The 26,653-nt window shown below is 41.2% G+C and overlaps 2 protein-coding genes across 14 annotated transcripts in view; one reads left to right on the top strand and one right to left on the bottom strand.

Annotated features, from left to right (window-relative positions):
- Positions 1–1,728: 1,728 nt before the first annotated feature.
- On the bottom strand, positions 1,729–5,737 carry LOC109460843 (uncharacterized). Of its 2 annotated transcripts, none has more exons than XM_074333654.1 (3): positions 4,941–5,737; positions 4,532–4,824; positions 1,729–4,455 (listed from the first exon to the last, which is right to left on the bottom strand). In XM_074333654.1, the coding sequence occupies exons 1-3, from the start codon at positions 5,223–5,225 to the stop codon at positions 4,350–4,352; spliced, it is 684 nt and encodes a 227-aa protein (XP_074189755.1). In that variant the 5' UTR covers positions 5,226–5,737; the 3' UTR covers positions 1,729–4,349. The 2 variants fall into 2 exon arrangements, with proteins under 2 accessions (XP_074189755.1, XP_074189754.1); XM_074333653.1 differs by having other exon boundaries at positions 1,729–4,451.
- The window catches only part of HIVEP2 (HIVEP zinc finger 2), a 183,668-nt gene continuing 162,045 nt past the window's right edge, over positions 5,031–26,653 (top strand). For 6 of the 12 annotated variants that reach the window (XM_019756630.2, XM_074333649.1, XM_074333652.1 and 3 more), the window contains exon 1: positions 5,913–6,727. The gene's annotated coding sequence lies outside the window, so the exon portion shown is untranslated. Of the gene's footprint in view, positions 5,172–5,246; positions 5,332–5,912; positions 6,728–6,995; positions 7,118–7,156; positions 7,415–26,653 lie in introns of those variants that run through there. The other 6 variants (XM_074333650.1, XM_074333644.1, XM_074333647.1 and 3 more) reach the window with 5 other exon arrangements.

Genomic DNA, 26,653 nt, shown 5'->3' with positions numbered 1-26,653 from the left:
GCCTCTAGTACACTCCATAACAGTCCTGTTCAAGCTTTGGACCTACCTGTCTCGTCGCCTCTAAGCCTCCGTGTAGCATCCCCATCCTATGCTTTGTCAAGATTAATCAGTTTGAGTCCTAAGCTCACTGTCACTCTGAAAAGGCAATCTAATAAATTAATCTCTCATAAGAGGTGAATGACTTATTAAGAGCTTAGGATATTAAGAGCTCAATACTTGTGTTTGACTCCTAACGGAAGATTTCTATAGATCAAAGCCTTAACCCCAAGCACTGACTGTTAAGTGGAGGAATTTCCGCTATAACCCATTTTGGAGATGGGAGAGTGTGATGGAAGAGAGTAGAATGAGGGAGAGCTAATGTTATACTCTTAAATTGTTAATGATGTATTGTAAGTTGTTGATCCCCTGTATCGAAGGGGGTAGCTCAGTCTTCAGTAATCTTGGAATAGAGTCTTACTCTTACTACTAGCTGTTTCCTAATCTGATTTTTGTTCTTTACATTTCAAGAAAGTTTTCCATGACAGACCATTGAACTCGTCTTCTATAGGATAAAGACCTGAAATGGGCATCCCTTGAATGCTCTCTAGAATATAAGAAGTTTGTTTCACTACCAGCCTGGTCTGCTGAAATGTGTGGTATCCTTCCAGAAACTGTAGACATGGCTAATTGCAAGCTAAACCAGAAAATCATGAAAGTTCATTTGCATCCTGTTTGTCCCCACCAACTTATCTCTCCCTCACCTTCTCTGTCCTGTGCATTCCTAAATCTGTGCTCCAGCATGCTTTTGTCCCCTCTTTACTCGTCCCATTCCCAGGGCTGGTTCATTCTCTGGGGCTTTTTCTTTCATAACATATTTTTGCACAGATGAAATCTGGTTTAAAGGAGAGCCACAAGAATATATTTGAAGAATAAAATGGGCCAACTCGCCATAAGGGATCAGGTGGAACCAGAGGAATGTGATAAAGAGGGGAGCAGAAGGTTCTCAGGCAGCCAGACAGCCCCAATTCAATCTTAGGGGCCAAGTGTAATGATTCTCAAACTTTAAAGAGAATAGGAATTATGGGGACATCTGATGTCACCATGAAGTTTCCCAGGCCCTAATCTTGAGGATTCTGATTTTATAAGTTTAGGGGGCAGCCCAGACTTTTAAATAAACATTTCAAGAGCTGTTGCTACAGATGGTCTTTGGGACATACCTAGAGAAGCTTTGGAGTAAGTGGTGACATGTGTTTGGTTGGATGTCTATGAGCTCTGCCCGCCCTGTGAGAGAGGATGAGCACACTTCACTCTTCAATCCTAACAGATGTCACTTTGAGTCTCAGTAACTATCACTCTGGCTGATTCGTCCTGAATTACCAACCACTCCCTCCACTCCCAACCAAAGGAGGTTATAATGGGATAAAGAGCCTGTCTACATTAGAATGTTTGGCTTGTATCCTATTAACAGTTCAAGAGACAGCCAGATTTTCCTTCAAAACTCTTTTCTTTAACTAATTTTTTGGAGGCCTACGTATTCTTGGCATCACAAAAATCATGACACCGCTTAATTGTTCTCTCTATACCAACTGAAGCAGAAGACCAGGAAGTGCAGTGCTAAATCATCCCTCCTTACTGAGACCCAAGGCTATATTCTATTTATTCATCAGAACCCCATACCAGGTAACCCCTTTAATATTTTATTTATAGTACTATAAATTAATCTGCAGGAATGGCATGACAATTAATTCATTTAGCAGTTTTGCGGAGGGATTTATTACAGAGACTTATAGTTTACAGCCATAAGGAATCAGGTACATCATTTTGTCCAACCCCCTAATTTCAAAAGTTGAGATACCAAGGCCAACAACTTAACGGACATAGTGGACAACCTGTTCCTCAGCCTGTATAGCTCCTCTTCTTTCTTTTGGGAACTGCTCTTTCCATGAGGCCCACACCCCCACTCCAGGTCTAAGCTGACCAATCAAACCACCCAACACCCAAGCCAAATAATTGGTTCAAGTGCAAGGACACGACTAAGGTTACCTGAGCTATCTGGGAAGAAGATCTTTTCCCACTGGGGTTGCTAAAGTAGGAAAACGATAATGTAGGACTGCTGCCACCATTGTGCAGAATGGTTGTCTGAAGCGCAAAATGAAACAGAAATAAAAAGAGCTGAGAGAGGGAGAAAGACTGAACCGGGGTAGCATCATTGGAGCCCCAGGATTTTGCTGAGCTAAAATTTAATCCTTGACTTCCAGTGGTGTGAGTCAATGAAGTCGCTTTTATTCTTCTGCTGGTTTGACTTGAGGAATTAAACTTGCAACTGAAGGAGTCCTATTGATGATATGGATGTGTCTGGGTCTGGAAGCTTCATGTACCATGTCTCCTGGTACCCAGTTCTCCTGCCAGGGTATATCAGCCTTCACGCTCTGGGGCAGTAGGTCTTGAGCTTTAGAATGCTTAAGAATCAACTGCCTTAGCTGTTAAAAATGCAGATTCTGGGGTTCATAATGATTCCGATTCAGAGGAACTGGATGGCAAAGGCCATAAACCTACCCTTTACCAAGATTTTTTTCCTGAGTAAGAGAACTCCTTATAGTGGCCTGGGAGATGATTCTGTTCACTGGCTCTCACATTCTGATTCAGCCAAACTATTCCCCTTGAAGTCTACAAATATGCCAGGCCTGCTTCTGGTCTTAGAACTTTATCTTAGCTGTTCCCTCTACCTGCAAAGCTCTTTACTCCAGATATCTCCATTGCTAAATCATTTCCTTCAAGCCTTGGGAGGAACATCACTTCTCAATAAGTCCTATTCTGAACTCTCTATTTAATACAGCAACACAACACCCCCGCCTCTCCCATATTCTTTACCCTATTTTATGTCCATCCCCCATAACTTTCTTTTTGCTTTCCAAAGTCCTTAATACTGTGTACTTCTTATCCTGTTCCTCTTCCACCTCCCCTCCCCTCGCTAGACTGCAAGCTCCAGAAAATCAGGGATCTTTGATTTGTTCACTGATGTATCCTAAATAAGTTTAGCACATAGCAGGCACTCAATAAGTATTTTTGAATAAAAGTGATTTCAGTTTCAAGTGTTTTGTGACTCTAAAAAAATGCCATACTGCCATGTGGACATTAATTATTTTACTTTCTTAATATTTTGTAGTCCAGATTACCAGATTTTCTTTTCCTTTGAAATGAGAAATGTTAAGAAAGTGATTTCCGACCTCTTTGCTGATGTCCACTATGGGTGCCCATCTGGGGTCAACTATGCCCAACCAGCCTCACTCTTCTTGGAGGTTTGTAGGGCTGAGTGCTGAGTTTACCAATGCTGATTTTGTCTTCTGAGGATTTGTGGAGAGAGGACTTTTACTGGACAGACATGTTGCAGCAGTAGGGTCTGACAATAGGGATGCATTTACTTAAAGACAGTAATTCTTCCCCATAGAGGGAATGTCACCTAGTTTACACATATACACATTTTCACTTCTGCTTCAACTCACTTCAGGCTATCTTTAGAACTTTTGGATTTTGGAACAAGGTAACAAGAACCAAGTTTGGTTAAAGATTGTGTTTAGGGGTCCTCTTTGTTGGTGGGATCAGGCCATCAAAATTGATGCAAATCTGCATTTTTTAAAAAAAATTTGTTTTAACTGTCCAGTTACCTGAGTATCCTAACATTCACATTACAGTGTTTAATCTAGTCTTTTAAAGAGGCATTTAAGATTTCAACTAACATTCATTGTAGCGAAGCAAAATGCTGCCTGCTACTTTCTTTGCTCAGTTTCTGGGAGCTTGGGCAGCTGCCTTTGTGTCTTGAAGGGAAATTGGATTCTTAAAGAAATTGCTTAATCTTCTCTATTAAGCAATTAAAATGGACTCTGGGAGTAGGTAGCAGGTGGGTCTGGAAGCGAAGAAAAAAAACTTTGAAAATCACGTTTTGCGTTTTAAACAGATGTTTAAAAAATGCAAAGGCATATATTTAAGAGAAGACGATGATTGGGGGTTTTTATTAAGTGCTTCAAGGTAAGTCAAGAAAGGCTGAATATTAAAGAACTTATACAATGGAAGGAGAAGCCGCTTAAGTGGAAGTAGGCCCTGAATTTAAATGAGATCAACCTAAAAGGACACAGTGAAACTTACTCCAAATCATTCAGATCTTTCTCCTTTGGAGAAAATATCCGTACAAAAATGTATCGCCGCTTTATTCTGCAGAGCCGTCCTTCACAGCAATGTCGTCTTTAGATGGGGACTTCAGAAATACACTGATTATAGGTCAAAATCAAAAACAAAGCAAAACAAAAACGAAAGCAGCCGTGCTATGCCCGCAGTCATTAAAGGGGCTGCCCTCCCTCGTAAGGTATTCGTTTTTAATGAAAACGGAAGGGCATATTTGATATGTCTTGACATTTGGTCCCTTTCCGCGAAATCTGAAACTTGAGACGCGAAACATTCCGCAGTTGGTGAAATACCTGCCTTAAAAACAGAACCACAGTTAATGTCTTTGGCCCGGAATTCCAGGGACTAATTTCCACCCCTCCCACGGAGTCACCTGCTCAGGGGGAACCCCGGCCAGAAATCCGGGTCGCGCCAGGTCAAATCTTGCGTCTCTTGTTTACTCCGCCCTAGGCAGGGCGGCGACGCGGCCAGGGATGGGGAGGGCCGTTTGGGCCCGCGGCGCCTGGGGCATTCGGTTCCGCTCGCCTCGGCGAGGCTTCTCCGACTCCCGGGAGGGGTGGCGCGCAGTCCCGCCTGGCGGGAAGACCACCTGGAGGAGGCGCTCCGGGCGCCGGCCCTGCCGGGCTGCCACTCGCCGCGCTCCGGCCGCCGCGGCCTCCTGGGAACCTACCCCGAGGGTTCACACGAGTCCACACAAGCAGGGTAACGGCTCGAGGGAGCCCCGGTGTCCCCCGGGTGTCGCCGGGCCGGGGAGGAAACCCAGAGCTCCGGCCCCCACTCACCTGGGATTCCCCCGCCCCTTGGCCCGGTTCTCCTCGCACTGGGTGTGATTTCATTCCCGTCTCTTCCGAGGAGAGAGGAGTGAGCAAGCTGGAGGCGGCGGCTCGCCCCAGGTCCCAGCACGGCCCACCAGGAGACTCGCAGCTGCTTCTCGCGCCGCTGCCCAAACTGATTTGAATACCCCGGCGAGGGCGAGCCGCAGTCCCCAAGCTGGGTGCGCCCAGGGCGCCCTGGTGAGTGACCCCAGGGAAGGCAATTGGGGCATTTCGAGTGCGTGAAAAGTTCATGCTTCCGCAGGGGTACGGAAAGTGCTAGTCAAACATTTTGCAAAGCTCCAGAAACGCAGCCAGGAGCTACAGTCTGATTTTGTTTATCTTGACCGATAACATAACCGTGAGTAGAGGCGGGGCGAGGGAGAGGAAAGGGATCAGAGATACATGGACAAAATCATAGTGACAATACGAATTATTATATAATTCCGTTTGTCATCAAGACAGGGAACGATTTTATGGGAAATGGGGAAGATGGGGGATGGGGAGAGGAGGTTTCCACATCCCTAAAGGAAATTCTCAGGCTCCTAGAGACGCCCAAAATTTTTTTGCATGACAAGCAGAGACCGGTTCTCCGGGGAGTTCCCCGATCCCAGCAAGCGGGAGCGCGGCCCTGATCTAACTGCCCCGAGCGGCACCGGCGGGGCCCGGCCCTGTCCTCCCCGCCACCTCCCTCCCCCGTCTCCCCTCTCGCCGCACATCCCTCTTTCGCTCGCCGGCTCCAGACTGGTTTTTCTGGTTCAGCCTCCCTCCCTGGGACGCGCTGGGGGATCCGATGACGTCGCTGGCTGAGTCTCTCCCTCTTCCTCCCTCCCTCCCTCCGCCTCTACCCCCCGCCCGCCCTCGCCGCGCTCTCCTCCTAGTAACTTCTGTTCTGGGAGGCGCTGCCAGGAATAACCCGGTGCGTCCACAGACCGGGAGGGGAGGCGGCCGCTGCAGCTCCCGCACGCAGACTGCTGCGGCCTGGGCCTCGCGGCTCCCTCCCGAGCCCGGAGCCCTGCCCCGGGCCCATTTCCATACAGTGTCAGAAAATAAATAAAGGAAAGAGGAGCCTGGGCAGGCGGTCGGGATCTCTTCCCTCCCTTCGCGCCCGCCCTCCCTCTGTCCTTAAGGAAATGCTACCAGACACCCCCCACCAGACACGCTCAGCCTTGGCGAGGAGCGGCCGCCGCGGCAGCGAGAACAAGGGCACCAGGGGGGTTCCCTCCCCCTCCTCTTCCTCCTCTTCCTCCTTCTCTCGGTCCTCCTGCTCCTCCTCCTCTTTCTTCTCAGCGGTGACTTTCCAGGTGAGCGGCTGCCGCTGCTGCGAGGATCCCCCTCATCCGCTCGGGCTCGGGCCGCCGCATCGCGCCCTCCTCCCGCCCCTGTCACCCAGCGGTGGTCGGGAGCTGACAGCCGCCCGAGGGGCTCGCGGCCCGGAGGCGGGCGGCCAGCGGGAGGCGGGCTGGAGGTGAGAGGGTGGAGAGGAGGCGAGCGGGCGCCGCGGAGCGCTGTCTCTCCCCACCGGAGGAGGGTCTCCGTCAAAACATCTTCGGTGACTCTGGCACAAGTCTTGGCCAAGTTGTGTCTTGAACAGTGAAGCTCCCGGGAGCCTGGAGCAACTTGGAGGGTCTCCTAGCTCGTGGACAATATTCCTACACATCTCGACTTTGGGGTGCTGGGTGCAGCCTCGGGGTGCGTGGAGGGCGGACCGAGCATTTGGGAAAGCAGAGCGGCGGGAATCTAGGTTCCTCGGCTCGGTAAGTGGCCTCGGCGCTGCGTTTTTCCTGCCTACTGTAGCATTAGGAGCTTGTTTCACTTTATACCGAAATCGCCTCCGCGGGACTCCACCACCCCTCCCGGCGCGCGCCCCTGGCCGCTTCCCGGTTTCCAGAGGGTGAGGGTCGGAGGGGGCGGGGATGAGGGAGACCTCGGGAGGGGGGTCCGGCGCGTTGGGAAATGCGGGGAATACCCTGGCCGCGGATCTATGCAGATGAGGGGAGGCTGCTTTGCGTAATGTCCTGGGGGGAGGGGGCCCCGCGCGAGCGCCGGAGGCTGGAATGTGCCTGGTTACTAATGAGGGACGTGCACCAGCGCGCACCGCCGGGCCACCGCTGCGGCTGCCGCGGCCGCCCGCCGCCCGTTGTCAGGTAGCGGGGGAGGGGGCCACCGCCGCGCTGCGCCGACCGGGGGAGGGCGGGCGGCTGAGGGCCGGGCCGCCGGCCTGCGGCCGAGCGAGCTAAACGGAGGCGCTGGCTGTTGGCATTTCAGTGACTCCTTTCTCCTGCGGAGCAAGGAAGGAAGGAAGGAAGGAGAGAAGGAAGGAAGCCAGGAAGGAGGGGACTGTCTCGATGGAAGGTTCAGGCGGAGGCGTCCTCGCCTTGCGGGTGCACCAGCCGAAGAGCGGCTCCCGGTGGCGCAGGCTGGCCGGGGGCGCGTGGAGACGGGTGGGGGCGCTTTGCATGCGTGTTCGTCTGTGCGTCTGCCCGGGGACCGGGAAGGGACATGTGTGTTTGGGCTGTGCACTGTGGGGAGCTGGGTCTGCCTGCGCCTTTATGTCTGTTCCCTGAAGTGGGTGGAACGTTGGCCCGTTCCGGGAATGTTCCATGACGTGGTGCAGCCACAGGAAGGGGGTTAACGAGGGGCTCTGCCGCGGCGGCTCTGCCGGCTGCTATCAAAGCAGATGTGCTGCTGCTGCTGCTGCTCCTCCTCCTCTCTCACCTCCTTTCACCCCTCCCCCCGCCTTTCCATTCTGTGCGTCTGGTACTGGAAGGGGTGAGACAGGAAAACATTGTTGTGGGGGTGGGCGGGGGTGTGGGGAGGGGTGATGTGTGTGTGTGTGGTGTCTGCCGTATTTGGTGGGGAAGACTCCAGATCAGCTCTGCCACCCCAGCTGTTATCACAGATCGGTGCGCTTTATACGCATGTGCCTCCCGCGTTCTGTCCCTCTTACATAACACATCCAGTGCAGCAGAGGACACGAGAAAATGCGACCCCAACCCTCCAAGCCCAAATTGGATGAGGGATAGAAGGTCAGGAAGTGTCCCTTGGTGTTGTCCTTCGGGGACTTGGCTCCCAGTGGGTAAAAGCTGGAGGGGAAGGTGGGTTTTCTTCAAGTGGCTCCTCTCCTCTCTGATTTGAAAGCATCTCACTAAAAAGGACTGCCTTCCCAGTCTTCTCTAATGAGAAGGTTTTTACATGCTACGCTGAAAGAAAGTGGGTACTTTATCCTCGAGAGTGCAGAGAAGAGAGAGGGTCCTTAATAAAGACACTTGGAGGAGATGGGCAGTAATAAATGCGGGGTAGGGGGCGGTAGGGACCGGAGGAATCCCCTGATAATAGGTTTCACTGGAGGCCTTAAGACACCTGTAATGACTTAGAATTCTCACAGGAAGCAGTATGTGCAACTGACAGTGCAAAAGCCTCATCCTTTGTACAGTTACTTAGGCCTAAAATGAACATAGAAAGGCTTGTTTCCGGTACTTTCATTATAATGGAAAATCTGAACTGATTTTTCTCCTTCCTTTTTTTTGCCATTTTAAAAATAACTCAATTTAATAACTGCAAATAAATATTGGTACTTTCTCCTACCCCCAAAGGCTAGACCTCCGTAATTCACATGAGAACTGTGTTTTTCTAGCAATCTCAGAGCCCTAGTCAAGGGCTATTGATTTTTCTCTTCAGTACAGTTGTTTCTTTTGTAGTGCATAATGAAGCCCAGAAATTACTTGAAATATTAATAAGATCCATTTTAATTAAATTTGCAATGATCTGTCCTCCTAGAGAAAAAGTCATTTAACTTTATTAGAAACATTTCCTCCAGCAATACGGTAATATTTGGTGATGTTTGTCCTTGAGCAAAGCAAGTTACTTTAAATACTTGCATATATAGTGTATGTGCATAGATACATATATGTGATATGGATTACATATATACTAGCATTTACAAATGTCTTGTGCTTTTTTACCTTATGAATTTTATAAGAGTGCCAAAGCAAAATTTTAACCAAGTAGATTGTGTAATGAGTCGATTGGGTTTGATCTTTAGGATATAGGCCAAATAGTTTATCAAGACAGAAATACCTTCCACGTGAGTAAAATAGATATCACTTTCATTATTAAGACAAAAGTCCTGTGGAACACTAACAAGTCATGATGAGAACGGTGCATTTTTAAATTTTGAGGTGGAAGGGATTTACCAGCATCCACTTAATAATGGCAGTGTGCTTCAAGTGTCATAATCCATTTTGACCACTAGGTTTGAAGTATGCAGTATATTTCTTATGTACAGAAAAATGTTATATTACAATGGTGAATCTTTTGAAAATTGTCTGAGTTTCTTGTTTTGAACATAGGTCAGGTATAAAACACATTCTCTTTTTGGCATCTATATTCTGTTATGGTGATTGTATTTTATGTGTAGGCTTTATTAGAGACTGCTTCTATTTATATAAGGGTATTTACAAACTGATTGGAAATTGATTCGGGGACGATATTGCGAATGGTAGAATGTTAATGATATTACAAACTTAAAATTTAACTGATTTTTAACTGCTAGATTCTTGTGGACCACTTTGGAAAAATACCATTAGATAAATAGTTTCTATATTTCTATTAACTGTGGAATGTGAAAATGGATTTACTATGTGTATATTATCACTTAATGAAATCATGTTATTTGACTACATTGAAAGATTAGCCAACAGAATATTTTAATTGATAAGGCTCCTGTTCTATGTGATGTGTTTACAGATGTTCTTGTTACCATGAAAACAAAACAGAGACAATGCGTATGCAGGTGTTCCTTGGGGAATAATGGTACATGTGTCTGCTTGAGCTCTTGGCACATTGTCACAATTCAGAAAATCAGGTAGAATCTTTCATGCTGATTGAATTTAAAATAAGCATCTTTATGTAGTAATTTGCCTACTTTGTTTATTAAAGCAAGGCTCATTCCACCAGCAGCATCAACAAGTAGCAAGTATTCTATTTGTGTTGGTTTTCAATTTTTGGGTTATCAGTTATTAGCTGAAGTTAACTGGAAAGCTTCAATGTAGGAAAAGTCATTTTAAAGACCTATAGAAAATGTTATTTGGCATGAGTGAAAAGCGTAATCTATTAGGATGCCATTAGGATGTGGCAGAGTATAATACTTGGTGTGGTAACTATTATGATAAGGGAAAAATGGCTACGATTAACCGGATGGATGGTAGCGGATCAAACAGGCTGCTAATCACCAAAGTTTGTTAAAAATAAACACTGTTTTCACATTTTGGTTCACAATCAACATCAGCAGAACTGTCTGTTGGTTTTTGCAGTAGTGATGGAGAAATAGTTCACAATTTAAATCTCCACCTGAATTTATCTATGAATTCACTTTGAATCCATATTTTGGCTCAAACTTGGTATGTAAGTGTTGCAACTTTTTAAGTGATATTACAAAAAAGAAGCAGAGGAAGTTTGCTATCATGGACTTCAGGTGTCAAGGAACTTCAAACCATCCAGCGTGTCTGGGTTTGTTGTAACCACATAGGCAAAGCCTTCATTAATCTTGAGTAAAACTTTAGTAAATGCTCCGGTGAGACGCCTCAATATTTGAAGCTGTGGATGAACACAGAGGATTGCAGAAAAATTGGAAAAGTTTATCAAAATTAGGTTGTATGTATTTGAAGGGAATTATATGTTATATACTTTTCTGCTTGTTCCTGATACTTGATCACAAAAGCATTGCTTTCTACATGCTGTTTATGGCAATACTGACAAAAAGGAGGTTATAAATCAGTTTTTGTAGCAATGGAATGGCTCTAAGTAATTTGGAAAAATATTTCAACACTTTGTTATTATTTTGACACAACTCCCAAGTCTTCATGTACCAGAAGATAACAGCTTGCTGGGTCTGTGCAACCTTTGGCTTCTCTGAGATGGACAATGGGTACTAGCAGTAAGGTAGACATTGGACTATCCTGTCTTCAAGACTGCATTTGGAATAGAATCAGAACTGCTTGATAACTAGGATCACTATTGTACTGGGCCATGTATGTGCTCATTCCAAATATACTCCCATTACCCATCATTTGAGGTATTAACTATGACATGTGATCTATTCTATCAGTGTCCATAACTTTAGATTTCCTATCAGCGTAAATTTGGAGTCTAACTGTTTAGGCATATTTGCAGAAAGTGCTTTGGAGAGGAGAATGAAAATGATGTTTGTGTGCCTGCAGATGATTCTGGGCAGAAAGCAGGTGGGGTTTGACCTATCACTTCTGAGTCACCAGATGGTCGGATGTAAGTTCAGGAAGTGCTCAGGGCCAGCCAGCATTTTTGACTTGTAACTCATATATAATCTTAGCCCTTTCTTCAGAGTACTATGACAGGTGCCTCGGTCATCATTGATCAATGTGATTTATTCATCCATTCATTGAACAACTATTTACTATGGGCCAGGCCTAGTACTAGACACCAATGATATAATGATGATCCAGACCAGTAAAGGAGCTTCTAATCTAGTGGGGCTGATGGATATTTATCATAAAGTGAGCCAATATATGTAATGCCACATTTCTTGTAGTGTTATGGAAGAAATATAAAGGAGTGTATAACAAGAAGTATATCACCCTTGTCTTGGGGATCAACTGAGGCCTCCAAAGAGGTGATATTTGAGATGAGACTAAAGGATAAATAAGAGTCAAGGGAAGAGGGGGAAAGTATTGTACAAAGAGGAACAATGCAAATGCCCTAAGATTGAGGGATGTATAGTGTTTTGCAGAGTTGATAAGCAAGGCAGTGCATCTGGAGGGCAGAGAGCAGAGTGGTGATGCAAGGTGAGGCCAGATCATGTGGGCAGGTTGACCACCTGAATGATTAGCTAACCGGGCATAAATGGTGATTGTTCTTGGCAAGCTGGGATGTCTGATGACTGTACCATTGACCATGTTAGGGACTGATCAGTAGAGAGGGAATTTGGTGGGTAGGGCCTAGAAGTTTGAGGAGGCTGATGTATATAACACATATCTCTTCACAGTGCTTCCACAATAGTCCCTGGTCCCTAGACATTTGTAATGATTGTATGTGCTGACTTCAGTTGGAAGGGTTTACTTGTAAATTATCTGTTTTTATTTGCAGATAATTTTTTTAAGAATAAATAATTTAAGTTTTTTTTTTAAAAATACTTATTTGGGACTCCAGTAAACGAAACTGGCCAGTATCATTGATTCAATTAATGAATAATTACCAATCTAGAAGTCTTTACAAGCTCACTGTGGGAAGTAACCGATTAATCTTTGGAGCCCTGAATGAGCTGGATCTATATGTTTCTAAACAGCCAATGAAACATCCGATTCTCCGGGTAATTTCTCTACATGATTGCAAATATTAGGACCTTTGGAGAAGTTTAGATCTGATTTTTTACTTTCCATAGGATCAGGGGTCAGTGTAACAAAAGAATATGAAGGAAAATAATAGAAAAAAAAGTGAGTGAAAATAACATAACTTTATGTAATCTTGGACTCATAGTCTATTTTGTTTACTATATCATTTAATTAATTTGCTCTCTGAAATAAAATTTACGTAATGTAGAAAATTCACTTTAGGTGTCCAAAAGAGTCAGCTTATGTAGCAGTTCCAAGCATGGGCTTTAGAGTCAGACAGCGGGGGGGGGGGGGAATCAGAATGAGTAATGGAGAAATAAAAAATGATGATCCCTGACTTCAAGAATTTTACAATCTAGAGAAGACATGTGGCTTTTAAGTTAAATTTCATTAAAATTTACAAGTGAAAGTAGAGTATTAATGGAGGCATGTTCTCTTCTGACCAGAATAATTAGAAGGTCTTTGTGGGAAGAAGTGATTTTCAATTGGGGGCCCATAAGGGTGAGTAGAATTTCATTCAGTAAGCTCTACTGGGGCGGGGGGAGTAGGGGGGGACACAGCATAATTCGATCTAGAATGGTGGGGCATATTGACAGTACCAGGGGAGAGGAATACCATGGACCTTGAAAGGGACATTGGTTCCAGGTCATGTGGGGCTGTGGAGCCCGTCTGAGAAAGCTGAACTTCATTAAGGTTTCTGAGCAGAGGAGTGATGCTAAATTGTGTGTTTAGAAAGATTATGAGCATATATGGGATTGGTATCTTGGCAGCGAGGAGTCAGTTACATTGCTATAATGCCCAAAAGAGAAGTAATAAAGATTGACACTACTGCATGACAATATGAGTTCTTTCTTCCTGTTAATGGACATCTTAAAAAATAATCAGTAACAAAAGTGATAAAAATATTTTGATAAACATGGCCAAATATGTATGGCAGATCGTCAATTTGAACTACATTTTAAGTACAGTACTGAAGTATTATTTTAACCTACTATAAAACGTTCTATTCCAGACAATATTCCCAAATGTTAATATTTTTAACATCAACTTATAAAAATGGTTATACGTAAAATTATAAGGTATTTATATTTTTAGGTGTAAATGTTTTAAGGAATGCATAAATGATTTATTTCATCATGGTTCATTAGAATACAGCTTTTAAATTGGTACCCAGTTGGACCTAATTCATGATAATACTGGCCAGCTAGTGTAGTGCAGTGTATTGAAAGGCAATGCTCTTCTTTTTTTTCTTTTTTTGACAAAGATTTATTTGGTGGTTTCATTTTCTCTGAAAAAGAAAGCAGGAGATCAGTGAAGCTCTTATTATTTGCATTGGGCAGATTCACTTGATTTCAGAAGCCCAACAAAAAGGTGGGACTTTAGAAACCAGGCAGTAGGTAAATGTAGACGCACACTCATTTGTATTTGCTTAGGGATCTGTAGGCCTGCCTGTGTGGGTAAGCATGCATGTGCGTGCGCACGCACACATATACTAATCTTAGAAAATCATATGTGCTCAGAGAGAAAAAATTTTGATACTTAAAATATAGCATGAATTCTCATCCTGATAGTTGCAGATAGTATTTCTTTTAAAATGGAGATTAGGTCTAATTCCATATAAAGAAGATTATAGGAAAGGTAATTTAAATTGCAAGTAGCTTTGTTCACTAAAATGCTAGATTCATTTGAAACAGTGTTTTATTTCTTTTGGAAGCCAGACAACTCGTTTAATAGTGTACATATGAAACACTAATTTGGCTTGTTAATTGGATGCAATTAAACTGAGGTTATTTTATGCTGCTTAATTGTCTGAAAATTACATGCATTGCCATGCCTGTGTAATGGAAGGCAAAATCTGGGGGTAGAGTGGCAGTGGTGGTGGAGGGACATAAGGTCTAGTTGTGTCTTTGCATTGAACTTTCTGTAAAAACTTGGAAACAAGTCGTTTAAATGCTCTGGACTTCATTTGGAAATGGAAAGGATTGGAACAGATGGCCTCTCAAGCCTCTTCCAACTCATATTCTATCAGTTTATAAATTCTACTTTGTAGTTCTTGAGAATGCAGTGTCATTATATTCTGTAATTATGGTATTACAAGGATGAGCTAAACACTTAAAAAAAATCAGCACAGTGCCAATTTAGCAAATCCGTTAGAAGGAAGGGAATTTAGGCTTAAAGAGCACTTACTCTGTGCCAGGCTTTATACCAGGCACTCTCCAATAACAATCCCAAGAAGGTCTGGTATTATTATCTTCATGTTTACATGTAAGGAGACCAAGACTCTGAAAAGGTAAATGGTTTTGCAGGGCTAAATGGTAGTTAATGGTGAAGCAGGATCTGAACTCAGGGCTATTCGGCTCCCAAAACATTTGGTCTTTCCATCATTCCATGCAGCATTAGCAACTATTAAACATGAAAACTATTGCAGAAATTTTAAAAAAATGAAATTGCTAACTCTTTTAATCACTTTGCACAATGTTTTCCCCTGGTAGTTTATGTACATCCAGTAGTGGGATCTGTAGGTAGCAGCCTAGGGGCTAAGAGCCTGGATGAATTCCAGCTCTACCACCCGCTGGGGGAATTTAGGAAACTCTGGAGATTACAAAATGAGGATGACAATATCTGTTTAAGGGTCATTGTGAATTTTTAATGATTATGTGTGTATCTCAATGAGCACATAATAAATATGCAATACTTGACAGCTGTAGTTTTTACTAAGGAAGGATTAGACCAAAAGAAAAACACAAGAGAACTCAAATTGGTGTACAAAGTTTCAAATGGTCTATTCACTTCTTGATTGAAATGGTCTAAGGAACGATGTCAGATGCACGTTTTTCAACAGGTAACATATGGAAATATCAGTTAAAGTTCGGGCTATTTCTTATTGAGCTCAGCCAGTGCCACACTAGTGAAGTGAACTGAATCCTCTGGTTCTCTGTGGATCATCCTTCTGGATTTTTTGGTCTAAAAATAGCCTTTGGGGCCTGAACTTCAATGTAAATCTCAAGAGGAGAGAACCAGTGTTTACTCTTGAGGCCTTGGGCTTGCTTAGGAGACACAACTGGAGTTTTCACGGGATTGCAGACTTTTAAACTTGCTTTTTATTAACTCAACAAATATTTATTAAGCACCTGCTATGAAACAGGTGCTATTCTAGCCACTGGAGATTCATCAGTGAGCAAAATAGTAAAAACAAACAAACAACAAACAGAAAACCCTGCCCTTATGGCATTTACATGCTATTGGACTCATTTAAGAACTTTTTAGGGCAAATGCAGTCTTTGTACTACTTTCCAGTGTTTTAGAATCTACTTTTATGTACATTGGGTCTCTCAAGTCAAAAACAGTTAAAGAAGTGTTGCAAGACATGCTAAATCACTAATGGAAATATTCCATTTATTATATCTATATTTTTCATAATAGGGTAGTTTTTGAGGAGGTACTGGTTTTACATAATTGTAGCACTTTTTTTTAAAAAAAATTCTCTTTATGGTTCAGCATTATAACTTTCATAACCTGTAGCATCAGGTCCTGGCTATTTTTTCATAGGGAAGAAAAGAAAATGGTGTACAAGTGACGCATTCTATTATAAAATACATTTATCAGCTTAAATTCTTGATTGAAATGGTTTAAAGAGAAGATATTACCATAACTTACATTTGGAATGTATATTTTAAACCTTCAATAAATTTTTCTTTTCATTTTTTTACTGACAATTTTTGTTATAAAATTTCTAGGGGATTGAAATGGTTTATACCTTCACAAAAATGTGGCAAACATAATTCATGGCATACAATAGGCATAGAAGATATTTGGTGAATGTTTAAACATCTAAATGGCTGGAAAAATTTGACCCACTATAAGATGGGGTGTCATCAGAACCAAATGAGGGATAAAATCCTGGCTAATCTTCACTGCTATGGCTTTAGTCCATCGATCTGCTCACCCTTACTTGTTTCTTCAGTTTTTAAGAAGTCCTGCAGGAAACAAGTGCCTCACCTATCCACCCAGCAACCACAAGCACTTCTTGTACTCACAAAAAAGGTCTCCCTGGGCTCTGCACTTCCTGTTTGATTTCACAGCATGCAAACAGATGGAGCCATCTTGAGGTAATTTTTTCCTACAGTGGGATAGGGAAGTTTGTAGTTGAACTGGGATTCTTCCATGTAGGACAGTGTTCTTTGGCCATATTTTGTTTAGGGTGTTCTGAGAAGGAAAGCTGTGTGAAGGCAGTCACTGCAGAGTCTGAGGAAGAGTTGTTTCCTGGTGGGCCTGCTTGGATAAATTCAGCACAAAGAGGGAGTGTGTCCCTTTCCTCCATTATAGATCCTGGCCCTATTGAAGGAGAGAAAAATGAAGGAGCAAAGACTGGGGGTGAATCTTTCCCTCTCGTTTGAAGCTAGTGATGAAATCTGTCTGCAACTCAGCAGTACCTTGTGGGACAATCCCGATGGCTGGCCCAACTTTATAGATAGGTCATGGGAAGTTCAGCTTCTAATTATCGATGGAACAGCTATCAAACTTTATTTTTCTTTCTTCTGATATTTATATTTTGAATCTCTATTTTTCTAAGTAATGGAAAAGTCCAGAGTTATAAACATTCAATTTGTTTTCTTGTCATGCAATTTGTTTGCCATGTGTCAAAGTTTATGTTAGGAGAAATACAGACTTTTGGGAGAAAATGAGGCTTTCAAATATCGTTTCTGTCCTTGTTGTGAAGATGTGCTCATTAGGGCCCATACCAGGCCTGCAAAGGACACCAGAATGGTTGACCGTAAACCCTGACCCCAGTAGTTTATTGCTTGCCTCATTATTGATTTTCAAAACGATTCAGGCGAAGTGGCTGTACCTTTATTATATTTCATTGTTTCTTCATCTGTAAAAATGAAGCATTGTTTATAGCACTGCCCTACCTCCTGGGAACAGAGCAGAGTAACACAAGAGAATTGGAGTGGCTATTTTTAGGATGTGAAGCAACACGAAGTTTGAGAATAATTCAATTGTTGAAAAAAAATCTGATACACAGCAATACATTTGTGACAAGGGTTAGTAGAGTGTTCTTGAGATAATTGACTGCTATTGATGCAACTTATTGCAGGCATATGTAATTGTTTTCAGAAAGATAATGGTCAGCAGCTCCACAGCTTGTTATAATACCCCCTGGTGCGTTTAAATTCTGTGTAAGTCACTAATGCACATGTGCAACAAAATTCTGAGATAGTTATACCCATATTCAAGCAAAAGAAAAGGAATCCAAAAAACATTTGGTTTTGAATTTGTCATCTGTTTACTTGTTCAAATGACCTCAGTAATATTCGCAATGAACTTGGTGCCCAGATTTAATCAAATGTAGCTTTTAAAGTGGGCCAAGTGGCTGAGAATATTGAAAACGACCTTTTAAAATAAATCACTTGACAGTATAGAATATAGCAAATAATTTGGATGCTAAGTGTGGAGATTAGGTTTTTCTAATGGGCAAGCTCCAAATTTGTTCAGTCATCAGTTGATTTTTAGCCATATTTGGTAGGAGTTTAGTAACGTTAAACCTAATGATGTCTGAAAATAGTCATGATGGATATTACTTACTGATCTGGAAAAAATTAACTTTTTAGCTAATCATCCCAGGAATTTATATTGTGAGGAATATGTCCTGATAATTAGTCTTTCTTTTCATATATTCTTGTGGGTTATATAGGATGGGAACAATGAGAAGCAAACAGAAGACACTTTGAAATTAATAACAAAATTACCCTGGTTTTGAAGCCTGCTATGGTTGTATTAACCCTTCTTATAGCTGTAAAGCAAACAGTGCCTAACAGTATATCTAACATTTGTTATCTCCTTTAAGCAAATTGGTTTTGGTTTAAATTTTGTAAGAAATTTTCACAATACACAGTTGTGTCAATCATACTACTGTTTTTATATTTGACATGTAAGTATTCCTAAAAAATGAGGTAGGGAGAAGGGCAGGGGTGTAGACATGGAATCCTGAGGGTCTTTTGAATATGCAAATAGCCTGCCTCCTTAGTCAATGCAACCTTACCCTGTGTGTTTTTTTTCCAGATAGGTCAAATCTTGGTTTTGAGCAGGCTGTATCTTCAGTATCAGTTTAGCATTTTGTGAGAAGTTTTTCTTCTTCCTATCACTCTGATACAATTTGTAGTAAATGCAGTGATGACTTATTTAGGGCATCTCTTAAAGGGTCTAATTTAAATTATGCTGATTAATTTGCTTAGGTGCAGGGTCTGGTGTATTCGTCAAATGGTGATGGGACACTTTCAATGTGGTATCTTCCATAGAATTTCAGGATTAGAGAAAACCATGGGAGGAATCATTTACTCCCCAACTGAGCAAGGAGAAATCACTCAGGACAAATCACCAAGGGCTACCTGCATTCAGTCTCTACTAAAATACCTCTTCCTTGCTTAGGGAGGTCTATTCCACTTGTGGAGGCTTCAGTTTATCAGCAGTTGAACTCTCTACAACTATCCAGAATAAGTTTGCTCATTGACTTTCATGACAATTCCACAATTATTTGAAGATGTTGATCCCGCTCACCTTAAGTATTCTTTTCTCCAGGCTAAATATTCCCAGTTCCTTCAACTAGACCTCTTATTAGATAGTTTTCATTCTTATTTTATTAATTTCTTTAGGGATCAGGCTGGTCATGTCTGAAATTTCCTCCAGGCTATGTGTGTTATGAGTCCTAAAAAATAAATTGCTTATCTCCAGTTACTCTTCAGAATATAGCTTCTTGCCAACTGGTTTAGAAATGTTTTATGGAAAAGGCCTAGACTTGCTTGCTGAGACTTTTACAGCTGGAACAGAGTTGACATGTATAATAATGTAATACAAATCTATTTTAACAAATAGAATTATGGAGGTTCTGGCACGTATGAGATATGTGGGAATATAAAATACAATAGAGACAGAAACAGAATATAAGATACAAAGAAGAGTGTTTCTCTATTCTCATCATTAAAACTTTTATAGTCTACTATATTGAGGCAAAGAACTATGCAAAGGGAGCTATAATTAAAAGAATCAGTTTAACTACCACAAGGGAGGCATATATGAAGTATAAAGGTGCAAAATCACCCTTGGCTGAGGAGATCCCAAGAAGTTTCATGGGAGAAGGGGATGCTTTAGCTAGGCCTCGGTTTTGAGAGGTACAAACGTGGGAAAGTGTCAAGAGTGTCTTCAGAGCATCTGATTTGAGGGCAGCATAAAATGTGTATCAAGTGAATGCTGGTAGAAAACTTAGAATGGTTGGGATATGTTGTCTAAGGACTTGTATTCCAGCTTAAGGAGTTAGTACCTAACACGATAAATAATGGTGGAAACACATACTGTAACATATCGAGAGTTTGGTCCCTGATTTTGTAGTTCCATGATTTTACAAACACAGTTAAATGAAATGAAATGGATAAAAGATGTGTGAAAATTTCTATGCAGGGAATTCTATTTCATTTATAAAGAGTATGAGGCATGTGTATTTTGCATATAAGACACATTGGTTTTGGATTAGGTATTATTACTTTCTTTGACCCAAAAGCCCAGCAATTCCAAAGACACTAATGATATTGTTAAAGTAAATATATTGCTGATGGGCATAGTGTTATATTCATACCTGTGCCAGTTATTCATACCTTTTCTACTTACTACTCTTTGGCCATGTAAATGACATGCTGTGCTGACACCAAGGTTAGCTCAAATGGTTGCCATTTTAGTATACAATAAATTAACCTTTTCTTCAATTTATATTTTCTGTTAATTAAAAATGGAGATATAAAATATTGGGAAATACTTCTATGCAGGTGTGTTACTTAGAAGTACCTGATAATATACAATGAATTTTATTGCATCTTAATAACAATTTAGAAAAATATTCTTACTTTAGATCCAGACTATCTTTAATATCTATAAAAAAACCTCTCGTCTTTCAATTTGCCTATACAGATTGCTTATTAACCCACATAATGAATCATAAAGATGGTGAATAGCTAGATGGACACATATTTCATAGAACAAGTGGACCTATATGCAGAAGCAATATATTAGACAATATCTGAGTGTTAATTATTATACAATATGTTACCAAAACAAAACTTATCATTTTCTGAGTGGGTACTTTGATTTTGGAACTCTTTTTAATCATTATGGAAAATGACTTATTTTAGATTGATCTTTAGTCACACTTTTAGTGTCTGGAGAAGTAGTGCACAGGACTTTGTGAGGGACTAGGAGAGAATTAAAAAATACTTTATTGTAATAAAGTGATTTATACAGTTAATTAATTTTTAATTACACTTTAGTGCATATGGGAACACTGATGTTTCAATAACACAGTTGGTTATAGGCCATCTGAGCATTTACTATTATTTACACTGATTCTGAAATTGTAAATAGAGACAGAGGCTGAAAAATGAGGTGTGTTCTTAAACATTTGAGTACCACATCCATATGTTTTCATTTGAAGAACATACTGACTTTTACCTAGAGCCTGAAAGGTATGAAGTGATGATGCCTCATCTTAGTCATCTTCTAGAAGAGGGAATGAATAGTGTTTGAACCACCCATAGGTCTGCAGACTGTCTTAGTGACAGGTGCTGTACTTTGTATAGTTATCCAGCCTTGAAGGGATCAAGACACTAGTAATTTGTGCTTAGAGCCATTTAATAAAGAGAAGGTTGTCATTTTTTGGGTAATTTGTAACAAAAATAAAATGGGGCTTGGAAATACTGAAGTAGAAAAGGGTCTCATTGGAATCAAAGATGGTGAAGTACGTAGGTAGGTAGGTTTTTCATGAAAGGTTTAGTCACTCGTGTGTGTGTGTGTGTGTGTGTGTGTGTGTGTGTGTGTGTATAATGTACTTGTCTCTTCATTCCTGTTCACTCAGTGAGCTATAATCTTTATTTGACTATCTGCAGATATTTAATTTTCAGCTGGGCTTTGATTTGCGAAAGTACTGGCTCTAGAGTTATACTGGAGTCCTACAATGTGGAATGGAAGTAGGATGTGGGCCCGAGGAAGAAGAGTGACTTGATGATTCTGTCATTGCATTTCTTGGGAGCCAGTTTTCAGGAAAAACAACAAATGATTACTGAATGCTCATTTGAGAAGAATAATACTCATATTGGATATTATGAGAAAGGAATAAAAACTTAGTATGCCCTTCTGAATATTTTTAGAGATGTCAGATTGTGAACAAGTCAGCCTCTCCCATTGAAATTATATCAAAGACTACTGAGAATCTAAGAAAATGTGGAGGCTTTTGTGGTAGAGAACTGAGATCTCAGAAATATGGAGACCCAAATAATTACTGCAGCAATTCACTGTTACTCTCAAATTGTAGCTACACATCTAAATGAAACCAATCCTGAATTAAATAATGAGTTTTCAAAGAATTAACTTGGGAAACGTCAAGTCTCAATCCTTTCCGTTGAATGAAATGAATACATTTTATTAGGTTGGAATTGTGCACTCTCACAACATAATTTAAAGCACAAAATTGGAACATTAATTTTTTCCAGCAGTTTCTAAAGGGAAAGTGTAAAATATGTTATGCTGAAAAACATCCTTTTATCCTCAGAGTTTATTTGATCTCTTTCATGACACAAAAGTGATGCATTTGAAAGTAGCACCAAGAACCTGAAGACCTTGTAGTTTATTATTATGGTTTATATTTTCAATTATCTATTTATTCACAAGTTGATTGATTTTTATTGCTATCATACTGGTCTTTATATTTCAGTCTATACTAAATTTTTGGTAATACTGATTTCATTAGTCTGAAATCAGGATTATAACATAGTGTAATTTTTAGCCATCCCTCTTTTTTTTCTTCTTTTTCCAAGTGCCACCACCAGCAATTAAGTGTAAACCAAAAAGCATGAACTTTGAATGAAAACTTCAGTGAGCTTAGGCAGTATTTGGGCAGTTGCTTGCAGTTTGTGGAGTGTTAATGATATACCATTGACAGATGATTTAAAGGAGTAAGTAAAACTATGTTCTAGTCAAAACCACAAGCATCACTGTAGAGATTTAATAGGTAAAATTTGATTACTATGAGGGAGAAAAGACACTGAAAAACGTTGGTGTGAAGTCACCCAGGAAACAGACAACCACGGCAGTATTTCCTAGGGTTTGACACATAGTTATCACTTTTACAATCAAGAATCCTTTGATACAGCTTGGGAAGTTCATAGAAGTTGTTTAAAAATTGCTATATTCAAACTAAGTAGATAAAGCCTTTGGATGTGATTATCTTATAGCCCTTTCCCAGTTCTCTGGTAGCAGAGACACTGGCTACCAAGCTAGCCTAGAGCATCCTATGAAGTACGGAGGGCGTGGTTTTAGTTTGGAGTTTGTAATAGGGGAAGGGGAAAGGTTTGGGATTTCTCTTCAACAAGATTGAAAAGAGCCCATCTGAGGTCCATCCTCTATGCTAATCCTGTGTTCTCTGAGCCTATTTCTTGATAAAATGGGGATAGGAATATATGTGAAGCAAATGGTAAACAATAGTAAACTATGCAGGTTTAAGATATTATGTGATAAAATACTCATTTGTGTTATTCAGATGTTTAGAAAATAAGACAACAGAAAAAGTACTCAAGGATTTTGTATCAATTTAAGTGGAGGCCAGGGTTACCTTTACTATTGCCCTTGACTGGAGAGGACAACTAACATATATTAAATTGTAAAGTCTTTTATGTACATTTAAAATACACATTTTTTTCAGTAAAATTAAAATATATAATATATACATACATATATATGTAACATATATAATATGTATAACTTATTTATCAAGGAGGGTCAAACTCAGGTAATGAACTTCAAGAAAACATCAAGATGATGATTTCTTTATCAATTCTCAAGATTCATTTACTTGTGAATCTTGCAGTACATATTTAAAATATGATACTTATAACACCCTAAGCATATATTTTAAAAATAAACTTTATTTTTTATAGCAGTTTTAGATTCACAGCAAAATGGAGTGGAAGAGAGATTTCCCATACGCTTCTCGCCTCTCTCGCTATTAGAATCTTGCATCCAGTGATACAACCTAGATTGATACATCATTACCACCCAGTCCTTAGTTTACATTTGGTAAAACACTAAATGTTTCAATTCCATGGCGTGATGTGAAACATTGCTTCCTTCAAATGTTAGAGATGTTGGTACAATATAACATCTGTAACATTGATTGACCATGAGAAAAACAGTCTATGGTTTGTGTTGTAATTGGCAATCTCATTGACACGTTAAACTCTTTCCGTTTTTAATTTAAAAATGGTTATACAATACCTATGGTATTAGTTTTAATCCTTGTGAACCTTAAATCACTGCTTCTCTAGAATGACATATGGTTAAAATCTAGTTTATGGTCTGAAACTAAATGGAAGGCTGGGAATTTAGGATAAAGGAAACTTTAAAAACACCATTATTTTTATATGAATGGGTAATTTCCATTTTAAAACATTCTGGCCAAAAGTTTTGTGTGCTTTTAAAATGGGCAAGTACAAGATTGGAAGATCTTCAGAGACTGATTTTTTAAAATATGATAAATTAAGGACCTAATAAATAAAAAGACTTTATATATTGTGCAATGGGTTTTTTAATAATGGAAACATATAGAATATACTTTAGAGACGTCTAATGGGTGTCTTCTTACCTACTTTGACCTCACTGGAGCTAGGCAGTGCAGAAACGTTCTTCTTCCTCTCTTTATCTGACAGTTAAAAGGAATCCACAATAGGAAAAATCGAGGAGAAACAATTGCAACAACACCGAAAATATTTTCACTGTGGATTATTTAAAAACAATCCTGGTGTGTGTGTGTGTGTGTGTGTGTGTGTGTGTGTGTGTGTGTGTGTGTGTGTAGTGAGGGGGAGGGACAGTCATCTTTGGGGAAATTACGTTAAAAATTAAGCTAAGAAACTTGCACAAGGAAAGTGCTTCCTCTAAGCACCTGGAAACACACGTCTTTCCCTTCACCCTGGGAAATAAACGTGGGACGGGATGGTGAGGGCAGCCTGCAGTAGTTGCGGGGCTTGGTTTATGGTGGGAGGAAAAGCGGCTCCCCCTGCAGCCAACGCGGGGCTGCTTTGGGTGGCTCAGCAGCTTCTATGCGCCAGGCTGTGCGGGTACCAGGCGTAGGGAGTCCTTCCAGGAGCCGGCGGAGCCCCGGCCGCCTTGCCCTCGCCCTCGCCCGCCGCGCACGGCCCGCCCTGGAGGGGCTGAACTTTGGCCCCCGGTCCGCTGACACCCGAGGGAGTGTGAATGCAATGACGTCTCTGCTCTTTGCAGCTGCACAACAGGAAATGCTCTCGGCCTCCCCCCTTCCTGCCGGAGAAAGTGGGGCTCGCTTCTCCAGGCGGTCGCCACAGCGCCGGCCCAGGTCTAGTTTCGGGGCCGCCGCGCGGGCCGGCCCTCCAGGCTACACGCTTCGGGTCGGCGGGGGCCGGGCGCCGGGGGCAGGGACGCCGTGGAGGATGCACTTACTTTGCAATGGCTCACTTGGCCGAGCTTGCCAGGGGACGTCACCGTGCTGATCAGATCGGGATGTCACTGGCCTTGGGGAGACCGCATCCCTTGCATAATAGGACACCGGGTCAGGTGGGCCAAAAGCATTGGCGGGCTCCCGAAATAGGGGCGAATAGTGCTGAATAATGCTGACTGAAGAGGGCCTGCGTAGACGTTTGCGTCGCCCTGAGGGAACGTACACTCTTTCTTTTCACAAAGCCCCGGCAGGAAACCTCGTGTTTAGTTCTCCTTCTAACGGTCACCTTTTACTTTGTTGTGGAAACAAACATATGCATATTTAGTGCAAAGCACAAACATCATTCCGCTATCCACTTCGAGACAGAATCATTACAAGAAAATTATCTCGGTATTTATGATTTTAATCGTTATTTAGGGAGGGAATCTAGTTTTAAAAAAATACTAATGGTTTTGTCAATTTGAGAACAGTAGTGTGGCCCTGGATGATGTACTATCCTCAAATCATAGGTGGATTTTCACTGTTTTGGGCCTTTTTTTTTTTTTTTTTCCTGTAGAGAGGCTTAAGAAATTGAAGCCGAGCAAGTAAATTCAGCCTTGGAAGTGAAAGGGGTTTTAACTGGCATTCATGATCTTCCAAGTTACATTTTAGAACTGATGTTTAGTGTGAATTTAGTAACCTGGATCTCACGTGTTTCATATAATTTCGAGCGTGATAAAGAAGAGGCGTATCAGCTGGGCAGCCATCATTGTGATAAGGCCTGTGGTTGGCTCATGAATAGGCTTTGTAATGGTAGATTGTTCTTTTGGCCGCACAGCCAAAATGCCAAAGTTCACTGGGAGGTCTGCTAAGGTTTCTTATATCAAAGACTTTCACAGAGGAAAATATTATTTCGTCCTTCATAGTAGTCCTAGAAATTATTCTACATTGAGACATACACTATTTACATGTTCAAGTTAAACTGAGTCGTGAAGCTAAGCACTGGTTTATGCTTATGTAATTATTACCTACATAGTTTTCTTTAAAATAAGTCCCCACAGGATCATTAGATGTGTGTCTAGTATAATATAATTTCCCTTGGAACACTTTCAGCTGACCTATGCAGTAAGGAAATTGAAGATTATTTGAGTACATCTGGAATAAGAGCTATAGATGTAAAAATTATATCATTTTTGGATCACTTTTTCCTTTGACAGAATATAACACAAAGATCCTCTTTTTTTACCATTCGAGCGTCACTCAGGTTGTTATGGTAGCACTCTTATTTGGTTATGAAATGCTCAAAAATATTTATACAGATATTCTCAATGGCCCGCTCAAGGAAATAAAGTTAGAAGTGAAGAACAGAGGGAAAGTTGTAGCTCCTTGGTACTATGCCAAGGAGAGCAGACTCTCAACAGGTAAATGGATTCAAGGGGCAAATGGGATGGTACAAGGGAAAATGTTTTGTAAAACTGGAAAGCACTATGCTAATGCAAGATTAATTTTTTTTTATAGGATTCTCATTTCCCTTCTCTCTCCCAAAGTAAAATTATGCAACAGGTATATCTGATAATAACAAGGAAACCTGTTCAAGTGGATGTTAATTTCATCCTTTGTGCCCAGATTATAGTTGGGTCCCCTGAACTATGTTTATCTGCTGTATAATAAGATTTGAGATTTGACTGCTTTTAAACCCATCTTGGCCATTTGTAATACTGGTATTATGAATTTATTTATTTAGCAGTATTAATATAAAGATCAATTACCCCAGCTCTGTATTAACTGTAATCCTCAGTTTTTATGCAGCATCTCGTTGGAGTTGCTAA

The sequence above is a fragment of the Rhinolophus sinicus genome, linkage group LG05 (assembly GCF_036562045.2).
Source record: "Rhinolophus sinicus isolate RSC01 linkage group LG05, ASM3656204v1, whole genome shotgun sequence".
NCBI lineage: Eukaryota > Metazoa > Chordata > Mammalia > Chiroptera > Rhinolophidae > Rhinolophus > Rhinolophus sinicus.
Note: the sequence above shows the minus strand (reverse complement) of the source record. Positions and strands in the feature narration are given on the sequence as shown.